Raw genomic sequence first — 21,425 nt, 5'->3', positions numbered from 1 at the left:
GCATATCATGTTTTCAAAGTTAATCAGTTCCTGGGTGTTAAAGTTTCTTCCACCTAACTATTTAGCGCTAGAATGATTAGGGTGTGTTTGCTGTTTGCCCCAGGGATGTCACAAAGATTTCTGGGGCATTAGGAAGTAAACTCAGAAGGCCAAGGACATTTTGCATCTGTCTTTGTTTTTTGCTTTGTTATCTGCAAATTGAGGAGACCGCTCTACTGTCTCCCTTGGGCCTGTGGAAGAGCAACTGACTCACTGTATAGGAGGGATCTTGTTTTCTGCCTCTCCAATATCCATTCTCCAGCTTGTACTTGGGTTAGACTCTGGAACTTCCTGTCCCTCTCATACCTTAAGTGTGCCAGGAAGCTGAGGCCATGACAGCTCTAAAAACTGGGCAGTGTTATTTAAAAATGATCTTACTGACTCTGCCAAACATTGGTGTAAGAGCAGTAGTGGTTGCATCAGTCCAGAGACTCAGGACAAGGTTGATTCAAGGTTCCTGAGATCTTCTCTTCAAGGTTGCCAGCACTAGGTCTAGGCATGGAGGGTTCAAAGCTTGAAGAATAGAAAATCTCAGGAAAATGGGGCTGGAGGGACTCCATGCAGCTAACCCTAAAACGCCTTGTTCTCAAGGACTCCATTGTAAGTAGAAGCATACCCATCTTTTTAAGTAGCATTTCTTGATGCTGAAAGCATCCTGACTTATGCAGGGAAGGGATTTTGTAATTTTGTAAACAATCAAATGCAATGGCATTGTTACTAAAGCCTGGGGGGAGAGGTGCCTGCAAGAATATGGACACAGAGAAGTGGTCTGGATGTACCAGTCACCTGTTTCATCCCTAGGTGTCCCTGTCTTCAGTTACCTGCTTCTTCTCTTCTGACCATACTCCTACAGTTTTTCACAAAGATAACTTTTCAGAGAGAGAGAGAAAGAGAGAGAGAGAGAGAGAGAGAGAGAGAGAGAGAGAGAGAGAGAAAGAGAGAAAGAGAGAGAGAGAGTATAAAATTTCTGCACAGTGTCAGATCTCCAGAGAAAGGGAATCATGTGTTATTAACATGCTACTAACTTCACTCATACATTTATTTTTTAAATTCACAACCTACCAAAATAATTTCTCATTCACTATGTATAATCACCTAAACACAGAAATCAACATCTAAAGTTAGCACACCTGATTCATCACAGATTTTTAACCAATTTGCATTTATTTATTTTTTCCTAAGGAATCCACTGAACAGAAACTTTTCTGGGAACATATTGTAATGGTAACCACATTTGATGGCCCATTAGCAAATGCAAATCTTCCTCACTTTACCTATCTGGGTATTGTTGCCACAACAGTAAGCAAAGGCAACTAAGTAAGGTGACAGCTTGGAATTTTAAGCTATATGTAGTCATTTGGATGTTTATAAAAATGCAAATTTGTAGTAGTACCTTGGTGCACTGCAGTCAATTTTTTTGGGAGCAGGGCCTAGATTCTGTGTTGGCAAAAAGTGTTTTTGAAAAAAACAACCACCACCACCACCACAACAACAACAAAAACTAATGTTTTCGAACTACATATAAATATTAGAGCCATTACCCCAAAAGGCCATGGCCTAATGAAGAATTTGTAAGCCATAATAAAAAGCAATTCCTACTCTTGGATATATAAGCAAAGTTCAATGGGAATATGGCAAAGGTCCTAACATAAAGAATGAGTATTTTCTGAGCTTTTATAATATGTCAGGCGTTCCAAAGTATTGAATTGGATGGGATGATGGGAGAGTGGAATTTGAACACATGACCTTTCTGCCATCACAGTTCATATTCACTGTACAAAACCATCCTAGGGGTGAGAAAGGCAGGAAGTATGACAAAGAAGGCAGCATTTGAGCCAGTGTGAGTCTGCTAACTGAATGGCAGGAACAGAGTGGGTATCCTTAATTCTGGGAAATGATGTCACGCAGGGAAGGACTAGAAGCAATAGGTACCGCAACATCCAGACATCTCGAGTGGTCAATAGAAAGAGCTGCAGAGCAGGAGTTGAGGATGGCATTGGTGATCTCAGGAGAGGTGTTACTGTTAGTTATTACTGTTGTTAATGTTGTGTTTTATCCCATGGGAGGAAAAATAAGAAGCACTATTGCAAAATTTTGCAGGGCTAGAAAAGCTAGTCTTGCCTCAAAAAAATTTTGCCAGAAAGGTAACATGACAGAAATCAAGGCAAAGTAATGGTATTAGAAGTGAGGACAAACCCCTTGAAAGGGAGACAAGTGGGGTTGGAGGGGCAGACATTATCAAGATACATTGTATACACAAATAACAATTGGAAACAGTTAGGAAGCCATTAAGTGATGAGGAATTAGGTTGCTATGGAAACATGCACTCCAGAGCTGGGAAGGGAAAACTAGGAACCTCTGACCAGAGGCCAAGCCTGACAAAACCATTAGCATCTTTTGAAGCTGTAAAGAGATTTCCAAAGATGAGAAGCTCACTTCGCACCTGGAGCTCATCCCAGCTGTCAGGAATAGCTGTCACTTGATGTGCAGCTCCATACGATGTCTTCTGGGTGCTGGCTGTTCTCCTTAATGCCGCCTATGGAATACCTCCTTACTTATTGATTTGCCTAAAGTTACTTTTCCTTGTGATTTTCGAGAGGATAAGCAGGACTTCTCGGGGCAGACGGAGACATAATCAGTACAGCAGACACGGGAGGCGCTCGGCAGATTTGCAGTGGATGTAGGACAGTTAACTGAAAAAAAAGCTTGCTGCTAGGTGACAGAGAACTGACCACCAGGCTTCTCACCCACGGCAGCCAGTACGGTGATTGGAAGCAGGGCTTTATAAATAAAACCTCAAGACCATTCGCTAACTCCGGAGTTCAAATACAAGCCGTGAGTGAAAGGGTTCAACTTTAAAAGCAAATGGTTACCAGTACTGCCCCAATATTTCAATGCATTAGAAAATGTTATTTAAACAAGCATTTAAAGGGCTTTCCAGAAAGCTTTTACAATTTAAAAACACTGCTCGCTTCAAGGAAGGAAAAAAGCTGTATTTATTAAAGTTAGGTTAGCTCATTTAATATATTATCAGACTTGTATTTATAAAAGGGTTTTAATCAATGAATATACACTTCACCATGTGGACCACAAGGCAGAAAATCCCTTAATATCAGGACACATAAAACTATCCCTTAATCAGAGGCTCTGATAAGCAGTGAGAAGGCACGATCATTACTCTGTAATCAGTCTTTCCTGTGTCTTGATTGGAATATTTGGATTACTTCATTACTGTTCTCCACATTCCCGCGAATACAATGGTGCGCATCCTTCTCCAGGAGAGATGCGGCCTTCAGATTCACTGGAGCTGGGAGTCAGAGGTTGGCCTTTGCCTTGTTACTTTCAATGATTCGATCCGAGTGCAGCTGGTGGATCTCTTGCTGGCTGAATCCATATTCTTTAAGCACCTCTACAGTGTGTTCTCCTACTGAAGGGTCTCTTTTGGCAGAAGGGACGGCGGGGGTTCTGGAAAGCTGGGGTGCAGGGCGGGGGCTCGTCTGCTGCTCCTCATCCGTGATGAAGGAGGCCCGTTCCCTGTTGTGCTGGTGGTGGAGGGCCTCCTCAAAGGTCAGCACCGGGGTCACGCACGCATCTGTCCCGTCAAAGATCTGGCACCACTCTGCCTTAGTCTTCTTTGCAAACACATCTGCAAATTTCTTCTTCATTTCTGGCCAATCTGCTATGCTCATCTGGCTGGGGAGTTCCTCAGACTCCAGTCCAAGTCCTGAGGGTGAAATGTAGTGTTTTAAGTTATTATTCTTTCAGGGAGTTGGTGTAATTAATGAGAACCCACTACAAACCTGGTCAGAGCATCTATATCAAGTGAGGACCAAGAATGACATTCATCAGTTTGTCAACAGCAGTGACACAGCTCAGAACTGGTTTGTCACTGTCAAGAGCTCTTTACTGACATTTCAGGAAACGGGGTCTCTTCTCAGTGATCGAGTTTCCAGAAATTGATTTGTTTCTTAAGAATGCTTTCAAAAAGAAATTTCCTCAGGATGCCGCCATATGTCTAGTCAATTTAACATAAGCCCACACTTTGTATAACATTCCCAAACACTTTAAAATAACACTTTAAATTTGACACATGGCTATTACCATTGTCAAGAATGAAGCCTCAGGTTAGATGACAGACAACACATGGGACTGTAGCCCTATAAGTAATATTCCTTTCTCTTGGAATAATTGGTAAATTATTCCAGGGTCTTCCAAAATGCCTTGGCAAATTAAGAGCTCAAAAGGTCCTTTGAAGTACCCAATCTCTAAGCAAAGATGTTTAGGCCTCGCACTGGTGTGAACGTTTGTCAAATAATTATTATTTCTCATTGCCAGTGATTACACAGAGTGAGGAACACAGAGTTGGCTGAGAAAATCATTATAAACAAACCAACCTGAAGAGAACTCAACTATCTAATCTGAGGAACAGAATGCCATATTAATAAAGAAAAATAAACAATGTAAGACTCTATCAAGTTTACAAATGCATTAAGAGAGTCATATAAAGACAGGAGAGAAAGGTCAAAAGAAAATTACTGAAGAAATATCTGAGAAGTCCCAAAGCTTGATGAAAAACCTTAATCCACACATATAAGAAACTACTCATCATAGAAGGAATTCTGGTCACAGAGGATCGCCGAGATTGCAGCTGTAAATGAAGGGAGGTAAGCAGCCCACACAGATGGCCTGGGACACTTCGTGCTGCTAGCGTGGTACTATGCCCCAGCTCAGGTGTACAGTTCAAAGAACCCATATCGAAATCTCAGCTATGAGTTAGGGAGATGGCTCAGCAGGTTCAGAGTTGCCACCAAAGCAGGAAGGCCAGATTTCAAATCCAAGGAACACACAGAAAGCCAGGGCACAGTTTGTATCTATAACCCTAGGGCTCTTACAGTAAGATGGGAGACAGAGGCCAGAGAATTCCCCAGGAGCCCATGGGCCAGCCTACCTGGAATGTACAATAGCGTAGAACAAGAGAGACCTAGTCTCAGCAAGGTGGGAAGCAAGAACTGACCCCTAAAGCTGTCCTCTGAGCTTCTCACAAGTGCTACAATTTGCCCATGCCCACGCTATTGCACACACACACACACACACACACACACACACACACACACACACTAAAATAACCAGATAAGAAAAACACACACACATCTCAGTGTCACACTCACTACAACAATCAAGGCACAGCGGCATTCAGACAGACAACACAACAGAACTGCAAGTGCAGATGTGGGGCCAGCGCTACAGCGCAGTGGTGGAGGGCTCTCCTCCATGTGGGAGGACCTGCAAGCAAGCCCTCCCATGGCAGAAGAGAAAAAGAAAAAGTCCTAAGATAAACCCTTCCTTGTATGGCCAACTGACGTCAAGAAGGATGCAAATATTACTCTATGCAGGAAGAACTGTTTTTTCAATCAATGATACTGAGAAAACTGGGGATCCCTATGTAAAAAGGAAAAAAACAAAAAGGAAGAGTTAAATCCTAACTCATCCTGTACTTAGATATTAATTCAAAATTCACCAAAGGAGAAATGTGAAAACAGTCGCCAACATAGCCATCGGAAGAAATAATTGGGCTGGCACTGAATAACTGGGAGTTACTTCCACTGATTTCTGTGCAATGTTTACCAAAGGATAAAGGGAAATGCACTGAGATAGCTTTCAATGGAGTTACCAGAACTCAAAGAAGCTGGGTTTGAGTTCAGGCTGCAAATTTTTTTTCAAGGAAAATATCCTCACTTTGAAATGTGAATGTTGACAAGAAACAACAAACTAAGATCTATGTAACTGTATAAATGTGTTTTCCGTAGATGACATACACATGGCTGAGACAGGATGTATAGCCCAAGAGGATGGATCCCTGCTGTTCCCAGACCTCGGACCAACACATACTGCACCAGCCACAAGTCCTGTGTCCACCACTATTAAGTCCAAAATTTTGAAGTTAAGTCTCTAAATGTAATTTCAGGTTGGGCAGAGACACATCATACTTGACCTACACAATGATCCTGTTCTATAGTTTAATCAACTATATTTGAGTTAGTAAGGTTAACATATATACAATTATAAAATGCTTTGGGATGTTTGTAAAAGCAATCACAACAGAATATACAAAGAACTTGTAGCAATACCCTGCATTTGAAAAGCTACCAAACATTGAAACTGTAAAGTAGGAAGGTAATTGTATTATATCAGCCTTTTACACAGTTGAAAAAAAATTACCAAAAAGATATTAAGCACCTGCATCCTTAAAGTGTTCTGTTCTTCAGAGATGTTAGGAATTTAAGTTCTTGCCTGTGGAAAACAGCCTGTGGGGCTGTGGGGTGATGAAAATCAATACCCAGACCTACACTGAATGATGACAGTGATACCACTGTCCCAGAGCACTCATTCCTAAATGGGGTGTCGTTATCAAGTTCCTCCCCTGTGGGCTTGGGGATTCATTGAAGATCTATGCAGAAAGACTCCAAAAGCCAGAGATGGTGGATGACCTCAGTGAAACAGCATCTTTCAGACACAGGGAACTGTGAACCCAGAGAGACTGTAACGACATATACAGACAAAAGTGCCGCCCTGGGAGTGGGAAGTAAATACAAACTACACCTTAACCAAGAAGGTATTTGTAACTGATACGTGCTGAGAAAAGGAAAATCAGTTTCATCCAATGGCGTGACAGTGAGAATATCACCTACACTCCAGGGTGGGTCCCATGCCCAGGAAGGTAGCTGTCCAGCACAACATGAACTGTGTGTGAGTGTGCATGCATGTGTGTGTGTGTGTGTGTGTGTGTGTGTGTGTGTGTGTATGAATTTATGGTTTGGTATTGTTTGGGGCTGAGTTTCTTGTTTGTTTGTTTGTTTAGTTTAGTTTTATTTGGTTTTGAGACAAAAAAACAAAGTTGGTTGGGAAGGGAGGTGAGAAGAAACAGGGAGGACCTGAGAGAGGAGAAGAATATGATCACAATCTACTCTATACAATTTTGAAACAGTACAATGATTTCTAAGTAATAAAAGAGACCTACAAACAAGATGGAGGGCGAGTGAAAAGAGCAAAGCCTTGCCTTCTAGCATGCACACCCGTTTATCTATGTAGCCGAGTCTAGCCTGGAGATTTTTGTGCTTCCTCATGAAGCTCCCTCTGTGCTTCCTGAGTTGCTGGGATCACAAGCTTGGGCTACCATGGCCACTTTACTTCAGCGTATATCAGAAACCACGCAATTGTCTGGAGTGCAGACTTTAAACTGAAACACTTTACATAACGAAATCATTCCAGTCCAACTATATCACAGGGAAAGGTGCAATCCCCAAATTCTCTCTAACGTACAGCAGTGTGTCAGGAAGACAAGATAGGTAAATTTCCAAGGTACCGAGGGTCAGTGACATTGTCTAACTAAATCTCACCCACCAAAATCTCACTGATCTCAGGTGACTTTATACCATACCATCCCAGCATAAGAGATGCCCATGAGGGAAGAAGAGCCAGGAGAACTGACAGACCTCTTTTAGGAAAATCAAGGAAGGTCTGGGCACAAAAACGCAAGGATGAACATACATGCATGCCATGCGCAACTGAAGCACCGGCTTCCCCACCAAACGGATTGTCAATGGATTTTAAGCCCCGAGTTACTTTATAGAGTATTAAAATTACCAGTTTCAAAGACAGATGAAATACCCCACAGTATACCGACAGCTACTGTTACATTAGCTGGAAAGATGGATGTATGAAAACAAAGACATCACGGTGTTCAAAAGGTCTCAAAATCAAGAGGAAAGAGCCCACGGTGAAGCAGGACTGGAGAGCCCGAGCTAGGTACTTACCTTTAAGCAGCAGTGCATAAAACTGGGGCTCTATCGCACCTACAGCCATGAACTCCCCGTCTGCGGTCTTGTAGGTTGTGTAGAAAGGTGACCCGCCATCTAACAGGTTTTGTCCTCGAGGCTGTTCCCACAGACCCATGGGCTGAGTTTTCCACAGGAAAGAACTTAAATATGCCGTTCCTTCCACCTTGGAAGAAGTGGAACACATTATGGATGCTCAAGTAAGTCGGAAGGGGGCAGCACTAGGGGGAGGGGGAGGTTAATCTTCATGTAACTGCTCACTTTACAATCAGTGACCATGACATCTACTCATACAATCTCTTTGACATTTCTGCAAACGGAGGTAGAGAAAGTTGATGGGAGAACGCCATGGGTACATTCCTCAATTCATAAAATATTTTAGGACTTAAAGGAACTACATTTGTCTTCAAATGCTGACAACATGTTAATGATTTCTAAAGTCAGGTAAAGGTGCATGAACTATTCTCACTGAATTATTCTCTCTACTTTTGTTTGTGTGTGAGTACACAGGGGTCAGAGGTCAATGTCAGGTATCTTTCTCAACTGCTTTCTGACAGAGTCTCCTATTGAACCTGGAACTCCCCAACCTAGCCCAGCAAGCCAGGAAACCCCAGGGATCTGCTGTGTGTGCCTCCCTAGGTCTAGGATCACAGGCAGTGCCCTCTCAGATTACTGAGTAGCTGACTGACACATTCAGGTCACAGAGTGTGGAAAGGTTTTAGATTCCAGACTGGACCAACCTTGTAACAAAGTGTTTCTCTCCAGCTCCATCATAAATGAGGTACACAGCATCACAGGAGGCCACAGAAAGAGAGACCCCGTGCTAGCAACTGTCACCTCTTCACCCCAGCAGTGACTACCCCAGCCACACATCTCTCTTAATCGTCTACCCACATGCTGTGCAAGCTACTCAGGCAAGAGCAGCCTTAACTTTCCAACTCTGTCATCATGTGGGCCAACAGCCTGCATGTAAGTCATAACAAGAGGTCAGGAGCACTTACTCCCTACAGAGAGCAAATACAAAATGGGCCTTTCCTGAAGTTACCTGAACCCCACAGTCTTGAGGGGACAGCACTGTGAAAAAAACAGGCTCCGTTTCATTTCTGGCCTGCCAGGACCACAGATTCTGTTGCTAAACGGCAAGAAGCTACTGGCCTCGCAGAAAGATATTGCCTAAGTCACTCAGTGTCTGCAAGGGCTTATGGGGATAGGAAGTAACATATGAGGGCTAGTGTCCCCACTTGAGTTAGCAATGACATTAGGCAGCAATGACTGTCTGCTAGGGCAAGGATGACCCCCTTAAGGAAAGGTTAACCTTGCACATAACAGCCAGAGCTCACTGTTGTGTAACAATTAGGTAAATCTAATTAGATACATTCTGGTGAAAAGTGAAACCATCTTCTATTTACATTTAACTATAAAGAATCAATTACATGTAGTAAACTATGATTCCTTACAACTCCCAAGGCCACATGTTTGTCCTTAGTTGGTCCCTTTTGGATGGCATACATTGTGCCCACAAGGGGGCGGTGGATGGAAGGTATTCAAAGGCCTGGCTTTGGATCAAACTGTGCTATGGTTCTGTTAGAAAACTGTTCTTCTGTGAAGCCTACAGATTTTCAGTAGCTAATGGGAAGAACCTGTGTCCTTTAAGCTGTGTGGCTCAGAGGAAGCCACACATGGGACCCACAGAGCCCTGAACTTCCTGCTGCTGCTGCTGCTTTCTCATGCTGAGGTGGTGCAGTCTAGGCCAAGATGCAGGATTAAATGCTAAACCCCACACGGCACATCTCAAAGCACACTATAGAGAGGGAAAATGGCTAGATGAGTTGTGCCCCATGCCAGAATCACGAGAAACAGGAACAGCACAGGGCTGAGCATCATCTATGAGAAGCAAACAGCCAACCAAGTCTCAAGGCGAGCAGGTCTAGTTGGAGGAGGACTTTGTAAAGTGACCCAGTGACTCACACCAATATACATTCTCAATCTTGAGATGTCCATGAGCCTCTGACCCTTTGGCCATTAGAAGTGTCTTCTCGGGACCCTTTGTTACCTCGGTGACATGACACCCCCTTCTTGTTCCAGGCTTATTGTTCTCCCCCTTGCTTTTCTTCTCCTACTCAGTCCTACACATTAGCATTCTGTCTCCTCCCGGGAATCAGTCTCTCACCTGGCACCCAGTTTATTCCCAGATGACTGCAAAAGCTGTTAATGGTCCCTATTTCATATTCCCCCTGGACACTGAAAAGCTACTTGAAATTCGAAATGAAGAAAACTAAACTCCTTTTACTCCGAGAAGAGAAACTCTCAATCACAAACCCTCTCAAGGCCAGTTTCAGGGCACGGCTTCCTTTCTACTAATTAATTATACTAATTAATAATTAACAACAGACTAATTAAATTCCCTAACAATTCTGACCAACTGCCATATTATTCATTTTGACATGGTTGTAAAGTAACCCCACCCCCCAAGATGACAGAGCTAGTAAACAGCAGAGGAAGGAGAAAAGAAGTGAGCTGTCAGTCTCCTGCTGCCTTCTGCTGTCTTTTCCCTCATCAGTTGAGCCCTGGGAGCCAGTGACACTACTCCTTAGCTCACAAGCCAGAAATCCATCTCTGACCTCAGTTCTTTCTTCTTTCCCGTTGTCCCAGCATCAGCAACCTTTTGCACCAATTTTGCACCTTGCCTTCAGCCAACCTTACTCTAGCACCAACTGCTTTAGCACGGGCCCGCACTTGCTCAGCAAGCCCTGGTTAACGGGTCTCTCTGCTGATGGTCTCGAAGCTCTCAAATCCATTTTCCAGTCGACCTCCAAAGATCTCTCAGCAAGCCTGCATGTGGCAGCCCTGGACTGAACGCTTACCAGGGGGCTGTGAGACCTCAGGGGAGGGTCCCAGCTTCGTGACAACATACAGCTCTCCCCATTTAAATACACGTCACATCCAGTTCAACCACAAAAGACAACTTGGAGGAAAATATTGAAATGCAACACAGGAACCAGGTGAGTTCTTGGAAGTTTAGAGCATTCTGAGAGAGATGGCATAGCAGGGAAAGATGCCTGCTGCCATGACAACTGGACTTCCCCAGAAGCCACAAGGTAAAGGAGGACACTGACTCTCCAACCTGTCCTCTGACCTCCAGATACATTCTTACACACTCACACTAAATAAATAAAAGTTGAAAGTCCCCCCCCCCCCCATCAACGCTCAATGTGGCATTCAGATGCACATAAAAGGGTGAGGCTATTTTAATGCAAATGTCTTTGGCCAGACCTGTTGGCATATCTTTAATCCCTACACCCAGGAAGCAGAGGGAGGCAGATCTCCTTGAGTTCCGGGACAGCCGGGGCTACACAGAAAGACCCTGTCTCTCTTACACAGAAAGATTTGCGGCAATCACACATGATACTGAGGCACAGATGGCAAGCCTGTCATTCCCACCCTGCCCCCAACTGATACTCACCATGTTCGCGTCAATGACCTGCCCTCGGCCAGATCGTGTGCGTTCAAAGAGAGCCAGCATGATGCCCAGTGTGCACATGAGACCACCGCCACCAAAGTCAGCCAGGAGATTCAGAGGAGGGTACGGGTTCTCTCCACTTCTGCCGAGCTTTGACAGAACACCTGCACCACAAATTGAACACCACTTTGAAGTGAACACAAGAATGCCTTAGAGGCACAGCCCATTTTTATAGTCATTGTCCTACGTGAAAACAGTGTCTGATGCTCTTCAAACTAGGAGCCCACTAAGTCCACTTACAAAACGCCTTCCACACCTGTAGTCCCAGCATTCGGCAGATCTAGATTTTCAGACCAGTCTGGGCTATACAGTGACTCCTCCCCACATAAAGATAAAAAAATAGATAAAAAAATTTATCCCAACTGACATTTTAAATATTTTATTAAAGTCTTTAATTGTTTACTAAGTTTCAAAGAAGACATAATCACTATCTATTTGTTTCCTGGCTCTAAAACAGTATAATGCACTTGAATTTTATTAAACAGAGATATTAAAATATAATCATATACAAAAAGAAACAGGAATTAAGTTTTGGAAATATGTAGAAAGCCTGTTTTATACTTTGGCCATTTGGGAAGGTTTATACTTTGCCTTTCAATACCTTCTTAAAGAGGGCAAGAGGTTTGCTTTCATCCGTAACACAGTTCCTGGACATAGCACAGCCAGGCCATTCAAGCACCCATACTCACAGGTGTGGATTCTAACAAAGTGAGAGCAAACCCTGAAAACCGTGGGCTTGGGCTTTTAGCTGTACTCACAGAAGTCTGAAACAATGGCTCAAAATGACTCCTGGTGAAGGAATGTCAGAATCAAACTAAATCAAGTTTCCCACTAAGTGGAGTGACCACACATCATATTACCTTGTCTCTCACTCCTAGTAGGGGCTTCCTTAAAACTAACTTCCCAATTACAGAAAATCAGTGTTACCAGTGACTCAAACGGGTCAGGGCAGGGGTAGAGCTTAGGAACAGCAGTTCTAGGAACTCAAATCAATCTGTTTTCAACAACCATCTTCTCTTTGCCAGTTCCAATATGCACAAACATCTTCACATTTTAAAACTGGTGTTAATGAAGGCTGAGGCTAGAAAGATGGCACGGTGGGTCAGAGTATGTATGGTTCTTGCAGAGAACCCAAATTCAGTTCCCAGCACCCACATAGCAGGTTTGCAAGCCCTTGTGGCTCCAGCTCATCCAGAACACTCTTCCTGGCCTCTAAAGGCATATGCACTCACATGCATATAGACACACACACTGACAAATAACAAACATTTTTAAAACCCTTGTTATTCAGTGTAACTGCACTTTCCGATTTTGGAGCCAATCCAAAGTGTTTTCTAAAAACCTTTTCAACATACCAGACAAAGCCAAATAGTTGATGTCATGGCCAGCTACTTTGGAGAATATTCCCGACTGGCCGAATCCACTCAGCCTGGCATAGATGAGCTTTGGATTGTCCTGCAGTAGAGTCTTTGGCCCAAGCTGGAGTTTCTCCATAACACCTTTCAAGGAAAGCAATCGATTGTTTGGTGGGATTTTGTTGCTGTTGTTTTTTCACTTGTTCTGGGACAAGGGACTGAGGTATATTTATTACATATCAAAACAGACCTGCCTCCAGTTCCTCCCAGCATTCCTCAGTACCTACCTGGCATACCCTGTCCCCAAGTCTGAACTTTCCAGCCCAGCCCTGAGTCACCCTTCCCCAAGAGGCTCTTCCCTATATAATCCAGACATTTTGAGCTCCCCTTTCCTTTTTCCTCCTCCTCTTATTCTCTCCTTCTCCCCCCCCCCCGTCTTCTCTGCACTGTGTGACCTGTCTCTCTTTCTCTTTCCCTCCCCTATCTTTCCTTTCCCTTCCCTTCCCTTCCCTTCCCACTGGTCCTTAGGGCCAGTCAACTCCTCTGCTGGAGAGCAACATCCTAATAAACCTGCCTTTAATATAATCTAATCCACCTTGAATTGGGTTGTTTCACCAAAAGAAAAATAACCTATCAGTTTGGGTTCTAGGGAGAGCAGGGAATAATTCCTTTTACAGGGCAAACTAAAAAACACATTCTTGAAAGTGATACTAACATTATTGTGATTTTGGTGAACGTTGTCAGAATTAAGAGTCATTTGGACAAACTACTCAACCACAGTGACCCACGCCTATCTCAAATGGGGCATTTTTACACTGTGATATAATTCTAAATAAAACCATTACAGTGATCAGATATGCTAGAGAGAACTAAAAGAGATAAATACAAATATGCCTGGTTACCCACTAGCATCTCCTTCATTGTCAAATGCACTGGCTTCCTGGTATCTACCATGCAATATTAGTAAGGAGCAGGTTGGGATGGGTGCTCTGAGCTAAAACAGAAGGAAATGCCTTCAGACTTGGTTCAGGGTTTGTGACAGTTGCAGATGCCAATATACAGTCTAATGGGGGTGCATGTCAGCAAACATGTAAGTGCTCCAAAATTGATTCTGCTAAGGACTCGGTTGTTTGTCTACAGAGCATTAAAACCATGTTTTCGTAAGGCCCAAAGTAAATGATGCGCTCTTGAAGCTGTACCTTGGGAATACCAGCATTTAGGGAACGTTAACAATGGTCTGTTAATGGCTTCAGAACATAGCATATCACATATCAAAGGGTCAGTGGCCCTCTATTCCCATGTGAAGTTTTCCAATCTATCTCTTGTGTTAGATTCTCATACTGTTCAATGCCCCCAAATAATTAATAAAGGCAAATCTGACATAGTGCTGGGGGGGGGGGGCAAATTAAAAGTCTTAAGAAGTCAGAGAAGCTGGGAGTAATCGGCCAGGAGGGACTGTCATCTCGCAGTGCGGCTCACCGCTGCGGAAGGGCTCCAGCAACACGTCCGCGCGTGCGCACATGCGCCGTAACACCGCGGCTCCCTGGGACCGCTTCAGGTCCAGCGCCAGCGAGCGCTTGCCTCGGGCCAGCTTACTCGGGTTACCCACGGAGCCCAGCCGGTCCACGCACACTACTTCGGCGCCGAAGTCCGCCAGGAACATCCCGCACAGCGGCCCCGGGGCCAGGCCTGCCAGCTCTACGACCCTGACGCCGTGCAACGCCATGGTCAACCCTAGGACCAGGCGCCGGAGCGGCGGTTTATCAGTCCCCACCTCCCCTCCCTGCACCACCCAGCTTCCCGCCTCTCTCGTGCGCCTGCGCGCCACCTCCCGGGAGACCGCGCGCCTGCGCACTTCCCTCCCACCCTAGGCGTGGGGTCAGTTGATTTAGCTGCTGGTAGAGAGTTGCCTCTTTGACCTTGAGAACCCCAGGTTGTGCGGGTCCTCTTCGGACACTCTCATTGCTCCACCTGAATCCCTATTCTCACCCCTCCAGTAAGTGACTAAAGGTACTCAAGCACCTCACTATTTAGACCGATGTAAGGGAGGCAAGGACGTTTCCTGTGGCAGACCACTGGGTGTCTCCCTAGCCGCCCTGAAAACTAGTTTCCCAACTTGCAACAGTTTGAAACCTCTCCTAGATGCTCTTAGTTTTAAGAGAGAGGTCAAGGGGTGTAGCTTGGTTGCTAAATTCGTGCACTAAGGCCAGCACCGCTTAAAACGCCCGGGGTGTGCACGCTAATCCCAGCGTTTTGAAGAGTTAGAAACTCTTCCCCCTTTTAAGTACAACAAATATCCCACCTACATTTACAGGTCATTTTTCTCAGAAATAGGTGGAGCTTGTGTATAAGGTGACCAGATGCAGTTTTTGAAAGCTCTAGGAAACTGAATAGAGTTAGACGTGAATGCTAGAAATCTCCGGCACAGATTTTTAACAAGTGAGGCAGATAATAAAAGCAAAGGCGGAATGCTACTGAGTTTTAAGACACTTCAGGGGCAAGCGGTCTGTGTTCTCTCAGAACGCTAGAGGCAGAAACTTCCGCACGGTCCCTAATGCTCTCTGCTTGTCTGACGTTTCTCAAGTGCCTAAACTTGCTCCAGGCTCATTCTGTCCAACTCTTGGGAAAAGAGAAAATGGCACGGAATTGGGTGGCTGACTTCCACATGGAGACATTAGCATTTTATCAAAGTATCTTTCTTTCTATTTTACTAAAAAAACAATGGGACAGATGTGGTTTGAGCTCACATACAGGATCTTATTCATCTGAATCACAGGTTTTAGCCAGCGTCACACATTCCAAACCATCTCAGAGCACCGAGTTACCCAGAGGCCCAGACAAAGCAGACTGTGGTAGGAGGTCTCAACACTTCCGATTTTTCCTCTGGCACAAAATGTTTTCTAAAAGTTAATCAGAGAAAACGATAATATAAATAATGCATAGGCAGTTGTGTTCAGATATTTTTTAAACAAAAGATATCCATAAAATTTGTAATAAAACCTGGAGCTTTTGGTACATAGCACACAACTGTTATCCCACTCCCTGGGAGGTGGAAGAAGAACTATCAGGAATTCAAGGCAATACAGCAATTTCAAAGCAAGCCTGGGTTACCTGAGACCCTGGTTCAAATCAACAGCAACACAACAACATAGAAGCAAACAAAAACCTCCTAAAGCAAATAGGTTAAATAAATACGCTCTAAGTTTTTTAATTTTATGTTTTGTTGGTACAAGTGTTTTGCCTGCATGTATGTTTGTGCAGTGTAGGCATGCCTGCTGCCCAAAGAAGTCAGAAGACACAACAGTTCCTGAGGGATCTGGAGTTTAAAGAGGGCTGTAAGGTACCGTGTGAACCCTTGGAATCAAAACTCAGTCCTCTAGAAGACAGCCAGGGTTCTTTATTGCAGAACCATTTCTCCAGCCCCAAAATTATGTTCACAAGTGGTTCTAGATAGCATATGAGCTGGGTCAAGATAAAACAATATGTAGAAAATAAGTCAAATGGTGTGTTTTATTACTATGCTTAACAAATAAACAAGCTGGTTTAGGTTAGTCATAGAGTGTCCATGCTTAACTGCAAAGCAATAATAAAGCCATACTCAGAAAAGGATCTGGTCCTTTGCAGTCTGTGGCTGTTGAAACATGTTCCACTCTGTGCTCGCACTTTTACCTTACCGTCCTCTGTTAAGAACTCAGAGAAAGCAGAAATGTAATGAATCGTTGAGCAGCACCTTATCTTCTAATAGGGAGATGCTTACCAACTCTAGCCATGCCCTTGGGATTTACATTCTCATTGAAATATACATTCTCATTAGAATATATATTCACTTTGGTTTGAATTGACTGTGTGTGAGTCAGTCTCTGTGTGTGTGTGTGTGTGTTTGTGTGTGTGTGTCTGTGTGTGAGTGTGTGTGCCAGTGCATATGCATGCATACATAGGTGTATGTGTTAATGAGCTTTGGACCTAGAGCCTGCATGTGCTAAGCAAGCACTTTACCACCTAGAATATATCTCAAGCCCTGTTTATACTTTGCAGCTTGATTCAGGATCTTACGAAGGTGCCCAGGCAGTATGGACTTGTGATCCTTCTGTTTCAGCCTCACAAGTAGCTGGGCTTACAGACTTATACAATCAGGAATGGATTTTTTAAAAATTTGACCTCAAGATTTTTGTTTTTGTTTTGTTTTGTGATTTCAAATGATCCAAATAGCATATGAGAATGTTCTGAACACTTTAGATCAAATCCAGAAGAATGTGCTTGTGTGTGTGTGTGTGTTTATTTCTAAATATGCTTATGAAGTTTTTCTTGCTGCTGTTTTATCTAAAGATATATCAAAATCTTCCTCCAAGACACTAGGTTAGTGGGTACTCTATTCCCTCCAAACATGTGTGTCTATATAATTGTGCATCTATATAGTGTATCAAACATAATGTTTCTCTCTTTCCATTCATTCACTTATGGATTGTGACTTCAACCTATGCACCTTGAAGTCACAAAATTGCAACCAGCTTTTCCCACTACATATTTTTAGATTTTTTTCCCCAAAAATCAAGTATCATGTAGGAAGTGTGGGTTTATTTCAGGGTCTTCTATTCTATTCCACTGATCAGCCTGTCTGTCTCTGTACCAATACTGGGCAGTTTTTATGACTATTACTCTGTAGTACAGCTTGAAGTCAAGGATGATGATACCCCCCCTCGAAGTTCTTTTATTTTACAGGATTGTTTTAGCTATCCTGAGTTATTTGCTTTTTTCCATATGAAGTCGAAAATTGTTGTTTCATGGTCTGTATGTTGTGCTGGGGTTTTGATAGGAATTACATTGAACCAAACTGCTTTGAGGTTCAAATAAAAAACAAATCTGGATTGTATAAGTCTGTAATCCCAGCTACTTGTGAGGCTAAGATGGCCATTTTTATTATGTTAACCCTGCCAATCAATGAGCATGAGAGATCTTTCCATCTTCTGAGATCTTCAGTATCTTTCTTCAGAGACTCGAAGTTCTTGTCATACAGGTCTTTCATTTGCTTAGTTATTTTATTTGTGGCTACTGTATAAGTTGTGAAATGGCAATGCATCTGTGTAAGGCAAAGGTCACTGCCAATAGACAAAACAGCAGCCTACACAATGGGAAAAGATCTTCACCAATCCAACACCTGAGTGGGCGAATATCCAAAATATATAAAGACCTCAAGAAGTTAGATACTAACAACATAAATAACCCAATTAAAAATGGGGCACAGAACTCAACAGAGGAATCTCTAGTGACAAAGAAGCACTTGAACTGTTTCACGTCCTTAGTTATCAGGGAAATGCAAATCAAAACAACTCCGAGATTCCATCTTACACTGATCAGAATGGATAAAATAAAAAACTCAGGGGACAGCAATATGCTGGTGAGGATGTGGGGGAAAAGGAACACTTCCGTTGGTGGTGGGAATGCAAATCTGTACAACCACTCTGGAAAGAAGTGTGGAGGTTCTCAGAAAAATTGGAAATAGTTCTACCTTAAGACTGAGCAATTATCACTCCTGGACATACACCAGCCCACAAGGGAATTTGTTCAACTATGTTCATAGCAGTTTCATCCATAATAATAGAAACAACCCAAATGTCCCTTAGCCAAAGAATGGGTAAAGAAAATATGATTCATTTACACAATGAAATACTACTCAGCTATTAGAAACAAGGGTGTCATGAATTTCACAGGGAAATGGAGAGAGTACTAGAAAATATCATCCTGAGTGAGGTAACCTAGACCCAAAAAAGACATGTTTGGTATGCACTCACTTGTAAGTGGATAATGGCCATAAAGTACAGGATAACCACACTACAATCCACAGACCCCAAAAAGCCAAATAACAGGGAGGGCCAAGGGGGGATGCTTGAACATTTCTCAAAAGGGAAAAAATAGATTTGAGACAGAAGGAGAGACCTGGGTGAGAGAAGGGATGGAGCAGCGGGAATAGGGTATGGGGATCAGGTGTACTAAAAGCATGGGAAAGGGAAAAGAAATTAGTGGTGGATGGTGGGCAGGGGGTGCATCTCTAGAATGTCCCAGAGACCTGGGACAGGGGAAGGTCAAGTGGAGTCTATGGGGGTGACTGTAGCTGAGACTCCTGGCGGTGGGAGAGACAGAGCTGAAATGGCCACTTCCTGTAGCCAGGCAGGACTCCCAGTGAAAGGATAAGAACAGCAATCAACCCACATTAGATGGTGCTCCAAGAGTATCATAGAAGAATCGGGGAAGGAGTGAGGGACCCGAAGAGGATTGGGACTCCATAGAAAGACCAACAGAGTCAACTAACCTGGTCTCTGAGGCACCAATCAAAGAGCAAGCATGGGCAGGACCTCGGCCCCATGCACGTATGCACCAGATGTGCAGCTTGACCTTCGTGTGGGCCCCCAACAACTGGAGCAGGGGTGGTCCCTGAATCTTTGCCTACCTGTGGACCTGTTCCGCGAACTGTCTGGCCTCACTGGGAAAGGAAGTGCCTAGTCCTACAGCGACTTGATGCGCCAGAGTGGGGCGGAGTCTGGAGGCAGGAGGGTGAGGACTGATCCTTCTTAGAGGAAAAATGAAGGGAGAATGGGAGAAGGAGGGGGATGTGTGAAGGGCACTGGGATATGGGGTACTGATATTGGGATATAAAGTGAATAAACAAACAATGAAAAATCGTTTGTGGTGTGATGAAGACCCATCCATTTGGAGATACCCAGGTCTGAAAAGGGCCCTCTAATCAATGTTGTCTTAAAGGATTGAAGGTGTGGGGCAACTGAAAGTGGACTCTTGTGTAGACAAGTGACCTCGCTGTTTATGTGTCTTCTGTTTCTCTGAGTTGTGTGGCTGTTTACACTGCCAGGAAGACATTTCACTTTACATCATCCACATGACAGTCAATGTATGGCCACTGTAACCATGAAGAACATTTCTAAAAGCGCATAATCAGCAACAGTGTGTTTACCTCCACATACGCTTATTCAGTGTTTCTTGCCTCAGTTTTATCTATGACAGAATCTTCTTCCAGGACACTTAATAGATAATGGATACTCTCCAGAGATGAAATCTTCTTGGTTGTTATATAACCTCAAATATCTTTTGCACTTCGGTGAAACGTTTGTGGTCTATGCAGACTTAGGAACATGTTTGTGGATACAAAGGATAGGGTCAAAGGTTAGACTAAACATGGGAGCCAATGACCTATTCAATAGGACAGCCCTACTTCACTTTCATTACCTCCAGCAGGGGGGTGATAAATGGAGGGAAATCTATGGTTTAAAAACCTATGCCTATGTTTAAATTGTTGTAGAAAACAAACTAAGAACTCACTACTTTAAGGACAATTGATAATATGCTATTTTTCAAGTAAGAATTTCACTGGTGAATTTTAAATTGGATTTAACACCAGGGTAAGTGCATTACAGTGATACACTTACTTTCTTCAACGAAACAAACTTGGGTCCTGGGGATGTAGCATATGACTACACCTAAAACAGCAGGGAAGATACAGGCAGACTATGCTCAAGACCGGGCTTTGCACTGCAAAGATGAACTAGAGTGTCCTTCTTTCTTCTGTGGGGGAGAACATATGCCTAGCACGTACAAGGCCTTGGGAGTATGAGCTTCAGTGCTCTGTGTGTGTGTGTGTGTGTGTGTGTGTGTGTGTGTGTGTGTGTCCCTGTATGTGTCTATCTCTCTGTGTTATGTGTGAAAGTGCCTGTGTGTTTGTGTATGTTGCTGTGTCAACTTCTGGCACAGTCTATAATGGTGTTTTGGTGGAAAATTTAATCCTTTTTCTTGGTAGATTCTGGGATGGGGAAAGTTAGGCAAAAATCAACTAACACCTTCTATTACATGGTGACATACTAAAGCTGATTTGTAAACATTAGTCAAATATTATAATAGAGAAAATAATATCACTTTTATTGGAAACATTTAGGAAATATTATTATGGATTTCATAAATGGAATACACTTGTATTTTGCATCCACTTGTCTGCATGTATTTAATTAAGTTTACAGCCCATTCAACATAACATGGTAAATATAAAAATTTGGGGATAATCCCCCAATTTAAAAAAACGTGATAATGTCTGTACTATATCAGCTTCCTCTTACTTTAGCGGGTTGTGCAGACTCAACAGAGCTCTACCTACCACAGCCCCAGTAATGCAAAGCAAAGAGAAGATGTGGCAAGTTAGATGTGAGAGAATTTTATATCTGAAAGTCTAAGCCAGGAGGACTCAATATTATCTACATGGGCTTTCTGTTTGTTTTTTGAAAGAGGAGCCAATTATTTGTGAGCATTGTAAATAATTGTACTATTTAAAGGTTATCCGAAATGATTAAATGTATGTTAGTAATGAAGAGATGAGTAAAACCCATGAAACCAAATGCTATTTCCCAGTCTAGACTTCAGAAGTGTCTCTCCTATGGAGATTCTGGTAAGTGCTCTCATTCTTGCCCTAGCCCTGTCATAATAAGACTAATCTCTGAAATACTGTGAAGAACAACCAGCTCAAAACCTGGTTGACTCCAGAGATAATACTACATTTAAACAGAACACCAAAACTCTTTGCAAATGCATTCTTTGAGGTGAACGCTTATTTCCAAACGGGATCGGGTGGCAACCTCTTTAAACATATAGAGAAGAGTAATGAAAATGCCAAGCATTTCC

General features: G+C 43.2%; 1 protein-coding gene across 1 annotated transcript; it reads right to left on the bottom strand.

Moving 5' to 3' along the window:
* Positions 1-2,999: 2,999 nt before the first annotated feature.
* Positions 3,000-14,489, bottom strand: AMACR (alpha-methylacyl-CoA racemase). The gene is made up of 5 exons (XM_080933708.1): positions 14,229-14,489; positions 12,750-12,893; positions 11,338-11,498; positions 7,854-8,040; positions 3,000-3,763 (listed from the first exon to the last, which is right to left on the bottom strand). The coding sequence occupies exons 1-5, from the start codon at positions 14,473-14,475 to the stop codon at positions 3,354-3,356; spliced, it is 1,149 nt and encodes a 382-aa protein (XP_080789834.1). The 5' UTR covers positions 14,476-14,489; the 3' UTR covers positions 3,000-3,353.
* Positions 14,490-21,425: the final 6,936 nt, after the last annotated feature.

Source organism: Micromys minutus (assembly GCF_963924665.1).
Source record: "Micromys minutus genome assembly, chromosome: 20".
Taxonomy (NCBI): Eukaryota; Metazoa; Chordata; class Mammalia; order Rodentia; family Muridae; genus Micromys; species Micromys minutus.
This window is presented reverse-complemented; position numbering and strand designations above follow the sequence as displayed.